The sequence below is a fragment of the Panthera leo genome, chromosome D4, assembly GCF_018350215.1.
Source record: "Panthera leo isolate Ple1 chromosome D4, P.leo_Ple1_pat1.1, whole genome shotgun sequence".
Taxonomy (NCBI): Eukaryota; Metazoa; Chordata; class Mammalia; order Carnivora; family Felidae; genus Panthera; species Panthera leo.
The window spans coordinates 19,362,307-19,375,660 of NC_056691.1; the positions used below are offsets into that span (position 1 = coordinate 19,362,307).

At 41.8% G+C, this 13,354-nt stretch overlaps 1 protein-coding gene across 7 annotated transcripts in view; it reads right to left on the minus strand.

Annotated features, from left to right (window-relative positions):
• Positions 1–265: 265 nt before the first annotated feature.
• GNAQ (G protein subunit alpha q) overlaps positions 266–13,354 on the minus strand; it is a 349,957-nt gene continuing 336,868 nt past the window's right edge. For all 7 annotated transcript variants that reach the window (XM_042911855.1, XM_042911857.1, XM_042911853.1 and 4 more), the window contains one exon: positions 266–2,741. In XM_042911855.1, the coding sequence (XP_042767789.1) occupies positions 2,551–2,741 (191 nt within the window). In that variant the 3' untranslated portion in view covers positions 266–2,550. The remainder of the gene's footprint in view (positions 2,742–13,354) is intronic.

Sequence of the window (13,354 nt, forward strand, 5' to 3'; positions counted from 1 at the left end):
GATTGCCCTTTCAGGCAAGCAGTGGTCTCTAGCTGTTAAAACATTTCCTTAGTGGATCACAATAGCTTCTAAAACTGCCTTTCTAATAAAGGCCATCAGAGAGGTAATACTAAACTGTGCATTTGCCAAATAAGAATATGAATCGTATAAAAGCTCATATTCCAATCCTAGGTCAAATGGCAAAAGTTCTACAAAGTTGGTTTCCATGTTTGTATAAAAGCTCCGACTGATTTTATGTATTTTGCTATGAAATTACCTTTAGGTCTTATCAGTACACCTCTACTCAGGAATGTGCAAATGATTTTATACAGCACGATGCTAGTACCGCTCTGTACGATAGTAAGGTTTTTTTTTTCTTTTCTAAATGGAAAAAAAAAAAATATCCCTAGTCAGAAATAAACTGACCAATTTACATTCTCCTCTCTTAAAAAAGTAAATAAAATAACATTATTCAAAATGTGAATTAGCTATAAGACATACACTTACATAGATACATATCGATACAGCACATTCAATCTGCCAAAAAAAAAAAATTAACGATTACAAAGCCCGTATGGATGCGGCAATGGCAAGAGGTGTACGTACAATGACTAGAGCGTTCAGAATTGCACTAGCCCTACAGGCAGTCTGGTTCTCAATTAAATTAGAGCTGCTTTCCGAGCAAAGTGAAAAAGTAACTCGTGGTGTTTGTGGCCGGGAAAGGAAGGAGAACATCCCACTACGGGTTAGTAACCCTGGTTCTCCTCCAGTAGAGCCATTCATTTTCTCTTGCCTTCATTGTTCCCCAAGAGTTGACGGATAGGGGAGTCTGGACTTGTGCCAGCTAGTATGATACTTAAAATAAGACCAGTGTCGCGGCCTAATTCTTACTCCCCAGCAGGTTTAAAATAATCTTTATTTCCTTAAATCGTATGTCAACTCAAGCTGCTGGACCGAAGCTCATCAATACAGGTGCTGTTTTGTTTTTTGGGTTTTTTTTTGCATTTGTTGAAAAATTGCACATTGAGAACTCCAATGATCTCTCCTAAGAGGTTTAGTTACACAAATGCATGTTCTATAAAACACCGAGGGGTTAACTCTTAAGGAAGTCTTGTGGACCTGACTCAAATTCAACTTAATCGGTCACCGGTTTAAAAAGTTCACAAAGGGGGTAAACCAGCAGTAACATCGGATTTTGCAAATGAAAGGTGTCCGAATACTTGAATTACGTCCTTGGCAGACCTACTTGACCTTAAAGAAACACAAAGGGTAAGACCGGCTTTAAAGGAAGAGACAGAAGCAGATTTCATGTTCTATCACAGAAGACACTATTTTACATTGCTGATTTGGACACTCAACACGAAACGCACACTAAATGTGATCTCGAGGGCAGAGAAAAGAATGGACCATGCCAGTCAGATTGGCAGTTACCTATTCTTGGGCAACTGGTGTTTCAGGTGGATTCTCAGCCAATTATTTAGGCCTCACACTCTTACTCTCTTCCATTTGTGAGACACTGGCTTTTACCTCTGAAATTTTTACTACTTTACTTTGACAAAAAAGCCAGCTTTGGCAACACATACCCATAATACATTATGGCCCAAACACTAAGGGGGGAAAAAAAAGGATGAAAATCTGAACCAAGGTGGGGAAAAATGAACAACCTAAGAAACAGGTTCTGGATAGCAGCCATTGGGGTAATGTAGTGTCTGTTGGGCATATACATATATATAGAAAATGGTTTTTTGTTGTTTTTTTTTTTTGGCATCTGCAATTTAAAGAGAGGGTAAAAAAAAAGTAAGGGTGGAAGGACCATGGCACATGGCGTTAAAAAAAAACAAAACTGTGGTCTCTGTTCTTGCCTTACTGTCTGTGCATATTTCTCTCAGCAACCAAGCTATGGCTGAAGGTAGGAATCCAAAAGAAACGACCCTTCACTGTAAGCCGGGCATCCACCCTCCTAGCCCAAAGTGAGGCAAGATCATGTACTGATATAAAAACAACTCTATATGTGTATCCAGAGCAATACATTGAAAACCACAGTATTAATACTTAGAATCCTTCAGCAACACTACAACCCGTTTAACTTAAGCTGATGCCGATGGCTTAAATCAAATGGCGCTGTCCTGTCGTTGGAGAGAAAAACCTGGCCAAGAATGGAACTAGGATAAAGGCCGTTGTGACCCAGGGAAAATCAGGATGAGGGCAGGGGGTGAGGAAAAGGGCAATCAGCTTTGTTTTCCTCAATAGAAAAGAAAAAGAGAAAGAAACCACTCTTATCTTGGTGAGTGCATGACTGAGAATTGAAAATACATTGAGTCACAAGGTTTTTGCCTAAAAAAAAAGACAGCGAGGAAATGTGCTGGGACCGTACTTCAGCATCCTGTTTTTCCTCTGAATAGTTTAAATAAAATCATAATATTTACTACAAACCCTGTGGACACATTCACACAGAGTCCGGGACGGCAATAAATTAGTATTATGCAAATGGTTTTCCACAGAAATCCAGTCCCTCTTGTACAGCTTCAACAGCCCACCGGGGAAGGGACGGGCGGTACTGAGGAGGCACAATTAGACCAGATTGTACTCCTTCAGGTTCAACTGGAGGATGGTGTCCTTGACGGCGGCAAAGACAAAGCGGATGTTCTCGGTATCTGTGGCGCATGTGAAGTGGGAGTAGATAATTTTGTCACTGTCAGGGTTCAGGTCCACGAACATCTTCAGGATGAATTCTCGAGCTGCCTGGGCATCTCTCTGGGGTCCTGTTGGTCAAGGGAAGAAAGGGACGATTTGTCAGCGGATCTGTGTGTGCCTATAAGCAGTTAAGTGTTCACTGGGTCGGTAACAATGCCACGGGGAGGACGCTTGCACTGCAGATTTGATCCGTTATAACCATCTTCCCCAACTCGAGTATGTGCAACTGTTCCTCTTTGCCATGTTATCTGACCATCCACCCGTCTGCCTGTCCGTCCATCCACCCACCCACGCACAAGGTGTGGTTAGGCGAAAAGAGGCAGGTGGCTTGAATGCTAGGTGAAGTTTCGCTCTGACTCCTTACATGACAGGGAGCTACTGTAGGCCCTTCAGGAAGGGAGGGGCGGAGAGCTTACTACTACTGGACTGAGTTACTTGTATTGGTTTCTGCCACACAGTAAGCATCCATACAGATAGAGCTGCCTTAGGCTCTCCTGTCAATCTGCCTCCCAGGGGCCCCTTGCCCCTGCTGTGGATCTTTTTCCATTCTCCAGACTGAAATCTGTTTCAGAATAGTTCCTGGGGCACCTGGGTGGCTCAGTTGGTTGAGCAGCGGACTCTTGGTTTCAGGTCATGAGCTCCGAGCTGACAGTGGGGGGCCTACTTGGGATTCTCTCTCTGCCCCATCCCTGTTCATGCTCACTAGCTCGCTCGCTCTCTCAAAATAAATTTGAAAAAAAAAATCTTAGGTCCACCTTCAATTGTGCTCTGCTACCTAGCTTCTGGATTGCTGGTGTTTCTGGGCAAACTACATTTACGTAGTATTCAATTCACTATGTGTGATAAGAGAAAGACTGGTGTATGTTTCCTTAGCTTTATTTGGGGTGTCTTCCAGGCTGAACACTCTTCTAGATGCCTTAAAACAGGACTGCAATGTATTTACCAGGGTATGGTAAAAGTTTAGCTTAAAATTTTGCCATGAGGGGTGCCTGTGTGGCTTAGTCGGTTAAGCGTTCGATTTTGGCTCAGGTCCCGATCTCGTGGTTTGTGAGTTCGAGCCCCACGTCAGGCTCTGTGCTGTTAGCTTGGAACCGGGAGCCCGCTTCATATTCTGTGTGTGTGTCTCTCTCTGCCCCTTCCCTGCTCGTTCTCTCTCAAAAATAAACATTAAAGTCTTTAATTTTTTTAAGTTTGTTCATTTATTTTGAGAGAGACAGACCCAGTGAGAATGGGGGAAGGAGAGAGAGAGAGAGAGAGAGAGAGAGAGAGAGAGAATCCCAAGCAGGCTCCACACTGGCAGTGCAGAGCCTGATGTGGGGCTCGAACCCACGAAACCGTGAGATCATGACCCGAGCAGAAACCAAGAGTCGGTCTGCTCAACCGACTGAGCCACTCAGGAGCCCCAAACATTAAAATCTTAAAAAAAAAAAAAAAAAAGTAAAATTTTGCAATGCATTCTTAGATAGGGTGCCAACATCATAGGCAACAAAAGAAAAATTGGACCTCATCAAAATGTAAAAGTTTTGGGCATCAAAGGACACCATCAAGACAGAGAAGAGACCACCTACAGAATGGGTGAAAATACTGGCCAAACACATAGCTCATAAGAGGTTAACTTACAGAAAATAGAACTCCTATAACTCAGCACCAAAGACAATCTGAATAAAAAATGGGCAAAAGGGCCTGAATAGACATTTCTCCAAAGATATATAGCTGGCCAATGAGCACAGACAGGCTCAACATTCTTAATCATCGGGGAAACGCAAATCAAACCCACTGTGAGCTGTTATTTCACATCTGCCAGAATGGCTATAATAAAAAGAAAAAAAAAGGATACAGTATGGGCAAGGATGTTGAAAAATCTGAATGCTTATGCATTGTTGGTGGGAACGTACAACGGTGTAGCTGCTGTGGAAAACAGGTGGGTAGCTCCTCCCAAAGCTAAACATAGATGACCAACTGGCCGGCAATTGTATTCCTAGGTATGTATATCCAAAGGAATCAAAAGCAAGGACTCTGGGGGGCCTGGGTGGCTCAGTCGGTTGGGCCTCCGACTCTCGATTTTGGCTTAGGTCGTGATCTCACAGTTTGGGAGATCGAGCCCCTAGTGTCACTGTGCTACAGTGCATAGAGCCTGCCTCAGCTGCTCTTTCCCTGCCCCTCCCCTGCTTGTGCTCTCTAAATAAACTTAAAAAAAAAGGGGGGGCAATTCTATTAGTTACTTAAACAATGAATTTCACTGTCGTAGTATTCATAAGAACCAAAAGGTGGAAAGGACCCAAGTGTCCATCAACAGAGGACAGAAAGGAATGGATAAACCAGAGGTCGGAGACACACAAGGGGATGTTACTCATCCATGGACAAGTTATGATGGCTGCCACAACACCCATGAACCTTCAAAACATGATGTTAAGTAAAATAAGCCAGACCAAAGAACACATCTTGTATGACTGCACCTATAGGAGGTACCCAGAATAGGCAAATTTATAGAGACAAAGTAGATTAGAGGTTGGCTGGGGTGAGGGGGAAGTGAGTTAGTGCTTCAGGGTCACAGAATTTGTTGGGGGTGAGGAAAAAGTTTTGGGAACAGTGATGGTGCACAGCATTGCGAACGTAATTGTCACTCAACTACAGGCTTTAAGATGATTAAGAGGACACATTTTAATGTGTAAGTTATGGTAAAATGGGACTTCAAAAAGCCCTGAATTGTAGCTTTAAATGGGTAAATTACATGGTATGTGAATTATAGGTCAATAAAGCGGTTTTAAAAACTTATTTAATAGATCCTGACAAATGTATTAATTTAAAATTTATTGTTAACTAGGTGTGGTGTCTTAACGTTACTATCGAGTACCGAGTGTCCATCTTAGTCTTTGAGGCCCATATATGTACATTTCCCCCGTCTTTTCCATCCTAAGAAAGAAGGACGTCCTGCTATAGCCTTCTCCTCCACTTCCTTCTGACAGGACCATCTCAAGATCCACACAGCCTCCATTTTTTCTGTCAAGATTCTTGTTCTCTACTGGTTGGGATAAAGAAATCTTGGAAAACTATACTGAGGGCCTGACTACTGCTTCCAACAAAATGCATCGTGGATTTTAGACGGCCAACTTGAAGACTTTTCAAAAGGGCCTGATTGCAGATTGGGGATTACCCCTATGAGTTTACATCTAACCCTGCCAGAAGGAGGAGAGAAAGAGCCATGAAGACAAATGGGTTATTCCCACTTGAACAATGACCACAAAAGTAATGTTTGAATTTTTGACTTCAGTGACCAGAATTGAAATTTTTGTCAGCAATTAAGAAGGCTGGCATCATAATGAAAGTGCCATAATAATACTATGATTATAATGTCCTGTTTTTCTCAATGTACTATTAAGTTATTAATTCCACAGCAGTAATAGAAAATATTTAGAACTAAGACTAATACACTGTTGGGGTTGGAGAAGCTTCCCATATAAAGGAACCCCAGCTTTCTGGTTTGTGAAGGAAGTTCCCTTTGGTTTTGTATATCTATCCTATTTGAGAAAAAAGGGGCTATTTTTTTTAAGCCCTCAGAACTAGACTCAAGTTCAGTGATGATCACTTGCAGTGTGTTAAGTTTTTAAGCATAAATTAAATTATTTGAACAAACACAAACTACAAAGAAATCCTTACAGACATCCTAGCACGCACAGAGCACCAGAGTCTCTCTGAACAATTCTGCAATTCACGTCCATGTGGAAACGGTAATTTCTCTTTCTGAAGAGAAATACAGAAATGGCACTCATTATGATTAAGACCTTGGAAGTGCAGAAATGTGGAAGTGTGAAGTTCATAATACTATAAACATGTTTGTTATAAAAACAGCACTGCAGAGTAGGCCTAGAATTTTTTTCAGTTGTAGCTCCTCTTACAAGGGCTTTGTATGCAATGACAGCTGTGTTTGCTTTGTGAATAAGTGTCTTTTTTTTTTTTTTTCTTTTCTTTTTCCATGGCTAAGTCGCCTGTGTGCCTTACGTGCACGTTGGGGGAGGTTAACGGTAAAAACCGTGTTCACGGTTTAAAACCTTCTCAAGGCGGGCGTGTGGGAAGGAAAATGCTTACAGTGATGGGGGAACCCAGGGAAATTTACTGGATGGAGGAGATAGGTAAAGAGAGGAGGATGATGTGGCAAAGAGAAAAAAAAAAAATTATCCCAAACAGCTGTTGCAGAAAAAAAAGTCTTGTGCTGCAGAAAAATCAAACCCACATGTGGCATGCTGTGGGCGCTGTGCTGAGCAGTTAAGCCTTGGTGGCTTTGCTCTGTGGGGTAGGCTGTGCTGTGTTTATCCCCTGCCGTCCTGTATGCAAGCACATCAGGTTTGCAGGTGGCCACGTATGGGGTGGGGTGTCATTTCTTACCTGCTGATTCTCATTGGATTACGAGAAAAATTAAGAGAGTCTCTTCTAGGGGCGTCAGGCAAAGGTGTGTTAAAGTGTAACCAGATGCTTCGTGCCCATCTGATTCAGGCAGATCTGGTGGTTAAAGACTAGTCTGTTGTTGTTGGAGACCAGGTTAGCTACGTGTGAAGTTTCCTTCCTTTCTTCTTCTTTTTTAAATGTTTATTTTTGAGAGAGACAGACAGACGGAGACACAGAATCTGAAGCAGGCTGTCAGGCACAAAACCTGATGCGGGGCTCAAACTCCCGAATGGTGAGATGGTGAGATCGTGACCTGAGCCACCCAGGCAGCTCAAGTTTCCTTCCTTCTATAGTTTCCTCAGGAACAGTGAGGGAGGGATAGGGTTGATGAAATTTGTAACAGTGCCAGCTAGTGGCAAATGAAAAGGAGTAAAAATGGAAACACTGTGAAAGGCTAGCAAAGTATTTGTTTTTAAAGGCACAATAAAGCACAGTAAAGTACTTGGATAGGGGACAGGAACACACTGCTAACAAACTAGACAGAGGACTGTATCTAATACCTGGTAACATCCCCAAAGTTTCTATTTCAATGCACCAACCTTTAGAGTCTCACACACATTTGAGAAGGGAAATTCAGTTCACCAAAGACGCAACCTTGCCCACTCTGCGAGCCAGCACCGTACCAAGTGCACGTGGGATGAAAACATGAGAACAACTCCATCCTTGATGTGCTTGTATCTTCTCAGAAAGCTATAAAGCCAAACTGAATTTTTCGTGTTTTGAAGACATCACCTTTCTGAGGGAGCTTTTAGAAGTACAGAAACAATGTCGAACTGATAGCCACTGTACGTCCTATGTCGATAACGTAATTTAAAAAATGGCGGGGGGTGGGGCGCCTGGGTGGCTCAGTTGGTTAAGTGCCCGACTTTGGCTCAGGGCATCATCGCACGGTTTAGGAGTTTGAACCCCACACTGGGCTCTCTGCTGGCAGTGCAGAGTCCACCTCGGATCCGCTGTCTCCCTCTCTTTCTGCCCCTCCCCTCCCAAACAAACTAAAAAAAATATTTAAAAAATCATCTGTTATATCCACCTATTGATACATCTTTGTAAGAGGTTCTTGCAGGTTTGTGTTCTTCTCTGTGCCACGTATCCCGCTAAGTGACTTATATATGGTTCTATTCAATTATTTACTATCAAAAAGAAATGGAGTCGTTGAATAGACATGTCCAAACCTACAATGCAAGTGGCAGGGCTGGAACTCTGTGACACTCAAAGCTGTCCTCTTAACTACTATTCATGTAGATCTGGGTGTGTCACACTTTCTCTGTAATGCACCACAGAGTTTGGTTCTGGTCCAATATGGTGACATAGGAAGACCCTAAACTCACCTCCTCTGGGACACGTGTTATCTACACCTACTGATAGAGCAAATCTTCTTGAAGAACTGAGGATTGACTGAACAGCTTCTGCACAACCAAAGATGGAGAGACCGCACAGAGAATGGCAAGAGAGATGGAGACACAGTAATGAGGGGGATGTCCCCCCACAACGCTACCAATGGCAGGGGGGAGGGGATAGTACTGAGGGGCTGTGGGCAGACCTGTCTATGGGCCCAGAAAACAAGCCGTGGGTCAAAAGGGTAACTAGAATGTAGAGGGACCAGCCCTAGAACCTGCCAAAAGACGGGGGTGCTGCTGGCACTCTCTCCTGGTCACAGGGGCTGGGGAATACCACAGTTGATGTGGCCTCCACCATGACAGGAGTAGCGTGTGGCTGCCATGGCTGGCCTGCTGCCTCAGGGAGGCCTGGGCCCCTAGCCCATACCAGCCCCAACTGTCCCACCCGGGTGGCCCCAGCACCAAGCACACGGGCACATCCCTGGTCAATGCTCACTAGAGTTTTAGCCAGCACACCAAGAGGACACAAGAACAAAGCACATCAGAACACTCCAGGTTCCAACCACTTTGGCTATAGCAGCCCTGCCAGGGCACCACGCTCTGGAGCCCTCTGGGAAGTACCCTGGAATGCCTTGAGACCTGTACCCTCTCTTGGCTCCGGCCATTGGGCCCTCTGTGTGGACTACCCTGGGACACTCTGGCTTATACCGACTTGAACTTCAACTGTCCTCCCAGGGCGTCCTCTGAGTGGAAAGCCCTGGAACCACTCCTGTGCCGACAGCCCCAGGACCCCTGGCTTGAACCTATTTCCTCTTCAGTTGTCTTGCCTTCAGATTTAACTGTCCTGCCAAGGCACCCTCTGTGTGGAAAGCCCCGGGATCCCCCAGCTTGCACTCATTTCAGAATTAACTGTTCTGCTGCGGTGCTGCCTGTATGGAGAGGCCGGCTATACCACCAGGGCAACCCCAGCATGAGGTGCTCCGGAATCCCCAGCTCATGCCAGCCAGAGCTCCTTCCAAAGTCAGCAGGCACACACAGTCTACGCAGGGGACGACGACGTACAAGACTATGCCATCTCCTGTAGCTGTTCCGCCTACTTCATGGAAACAGACGAAGAAAGTCAAACACAAAGAGGAGACAGAAGAATATGCTCCGAACAAAAGAACAAGACAAAAGCTAAGAAAAAGACCTAAAGTGAAATCAAGATGAACACTAGGCCGGATAGAGTTTAAAGTAACGGTCATAGTGTTCGCTCTGGCAGCACATATACTAAAGTAAGTGTCATAGATGCTGCAGAGGATGTGCAGAAACGGGAACCCTCTTGCACTGTTGGTGGGAATGCAAACTGGTGCAGCCATTCTGGAAAACAGTGTGGAGGTTCCTTAAAAAATTAAAAATAGATCTACCCTATGACCCAGCAGTAGCACTGCTAGAAACTTACCCAAGGGATACAGGACTGCTGAGGCATAGGGGCACTTGTACCCCAACGTTTGTAGCAGCACTTTCAACAACAGCCAAATTATGGAAAGAGCGTAAATGTCCATCAACTGATGAATGGATAAAGAAATTGTGGTTTATATACACAATGGAATACTACATGGCAAGGAGAAAGAAGGAAATCTGGCCTTTTGTAGCAACATGGACGGGACTGGAGAGTGTGATGCTAAGTGAAATAAGTCATACAGAGAAAGACAGATACCATACGTATTCACTCTTATGTGGATCCTGAGAAACTTAACAGAAGACCATTGGGAGGGGAAGGGGGAAAAAAAAGAGAGGGAGGGAGGGAGGCAAACCATAGGAGACTCTTAAAAACTGAGAATAAACTGAGGATTGATGGGGGGGGGGTGGAAGGGAGGGGAAAGTGGGTGATGGGCACTGGGTGTTGTATGGAAACTAATTTGACAATAAATTTCATATTAAAAAAATGAAAAAAAATTAAGCATCATAAACATGCTCACTGCCTTGGACGGAAGACTGGAAGAACTCAGTGAGAGCTTTAACAAGAGGAAATATTTTTTAAAAATCAACTAGAATTGAAGAATATAATAAAAAAGGGAAAAATACACTAGAGGGAATCAATAGTAAATACGTGTATGCAGAAAAGCAAATTAGTGTTGAAGAAGACACGGTGACAAGCACATATGCTGAACAGTAAAAAGAAAAAAATTTTTAAATGAGGATAGGTTAAGGGATCTCTTGGACAACATCAAGCAAACGTACATTTGCATTATAGGGCACCAGAAGGAGAAGAGAAAGGGGCAGACAGCTTATGTGAAGAGGTAAAAGTTGAACACTTTCCCAACCTGAGAAAAGAAACAGATATTTAGGGTCAGAAAGCACAGAGTCCCAAATAAGATGAATACAAGGAGGCCCACAAACACAATAATTAAATGTCAATGGTTAAAGAGAATTTTAAAAGCAGCAAGAGAGAAGCAAAAAGCAACATACAAGGTAAACCCCATAAGTCTCTATCACATGATTTTTCAGCAGAAACATGGCAGGCTGGAAGTAAGGGGCATGATATAGTCAGAGTGCTAAAAGGAATAAAAAAACCCTACAACCAAGAATACTCTAACCAGTGAAGTTATCATGCAGAATTGAAGGAGAGATACTGAGTTTCCCAGACAAACAAAAGCTAAAGGAATTCATCACTACTCAAATGGCCTTACAAGAAATGTTAAAGAGATTTAGGTGGAAAAGGCTATAATTAGAAGAAAATTATGAATAAAAAGATATAAAATGAGAGAATATTTACATAAAATGTGGAGGGGGAAGTAAAAAAGTTCTCTTAGAATGTGTTCAAACTTCAACGACTGTCACCTTGACACAGACTGCTATATACTTAGGGTGTTATATGAATCCTGTAACTGCATGCCCAAAACCTATAATATAGATACACAAAAAATAAAAAGAAAGCCAAGCATAACACTACAGAGAGTCATCACAAGAGAACAAGAGCAGAAGAAAGGAACAGAGAAGAATTACAAAAACAACCAAACAAAACAATTAACAAAATGGCAATAAGTACCTACCTATCAACAATTATTTTAAATATAAATGGTCTAAATGCTCCATCAAAAGACATAGGGTGGAGAAAAAAAAACCATGACCCCTCTAAATGCTGCCTACAAGAGACTCACATCAGACCTAAAGACACATACAGACTGAATGTGAACGGCTGGATAAAGATACTCCATACAAATGAAAGTTAAAAAAAAAAAAAAAAAGCTAGAGTACCAATACATATATCAGATAAAAAATACATTTTAAAACAAAGGCTGTAACAAGAGACAAAGAGAGCATTATATAACGATAAAGGGGTTAGTTAACCCATCAAGAGGATAAACAAATTGTAAATATTTATGCACCCAACAATGAAGCACCTAAATACAGAAAGCAAATATTAATGACATAAAGAGAGAAACTGACAGTAATAAAATGATACTAAGGGACTCTGAAACCCATGTACATCAATGAATACACAATTCAGGCAGAAAATCAACAAGGAGACCATGTCTTTGAATGACATATTAGACCAGATATAGAAATTCTATCCAAAACCAACAAAATGCACACGGGACATTCTTCAGGAGACAAGTCTCAATAAATTTAAGAAGATTAGAATCATATCATGCATCTTTTCTGACCAGAATGGTATGAAACTAGAAATCAATAGTAAGAAAAAACCTGGAAAAAACCTAAACACAGAGGCTAAATAACATGGTACTAAACAACCCATGGGCCAACAAAGAAATCCAAGAGCAAATTAAAAAAATACATGGAGACAAATGAAAATGAAAACACAAAGTTCCAAAATCTTTGATATGCAGCAGTTCTAAGAGTGAAATTTGTAATGACACAGACATACCTCAAGAAACAAAAATCTCAAACAATCTGACATTATACCTATAGGAACTAGAAAAAGAACAAAAAAGCCTGAGATTAGAAGGAAGGACATAATAAACATCAGATCAGAAATAAATGAAATAGAGACTAAAAAAATAAACAAAATTGATAAACCTTTAGTCAAACTCATCTAGAAATAAAGAGAAGTAACAACCAACCACAGAAATACAAAGGAATGTAAGAGACTACTACAAAAAATTATATGTCAATAAACTGGACAATCTAGAATAGATAAATTTTTAAAAACATACAATCTTCCAAAACTGAATCAGGATGAAATAGAAAATCTGAACAGATCAATTGCTAGTAACAGAATGGAACTGGTAATCAAATAAGTCCCAACAAACAAAAGTCCAGGTGGTTTCACAGGTGAATTCCACCAAACATTTAAAAAAGAATTAGTATCTATTCTGAATTGACTATATCCATCTATTACAAAAATCAGAGAGGAAGGAAAGCTTCCAGATACATTCTACAAGGTCAGCATTACCCTCCTACCCAAACCAGTCACAGACACTACAAAAACAAAAAACAAACCCAAAAAACCCTACAGGCCAATCTCTCTGATGAACTTAAATGCAACAATCAGCAAAATATTAGCAAACCACTTTGAATAATACACTAAAAGGATCATTCACCATGGTCACATGGGATTCCTTCCAGGGATCCAAACAAAGGTGGTTCAATATTCACAATCAATCAATGTGATACATCCCATTAACAAAATGAAAGATAAAAACTATATGATCATCTCAAGAGATGCATCAAAAGCATTTGACAAAATTCAACATCTGTTCATGATGAAAATCCTCAACAAAGTTACCTTAGAGGGAACATACCTCGACATAATAAAGGCCACATAAGAAAAACCCACAGCTAGCGTCATACTCAATAGGGAAAAACATTTTCCTGAAGATCAGGATGTCCACTCTCACTACTTTCATTCAATACAGTACTCCAGGTACTAGACACAGTAATCAGACAAGAAAAAA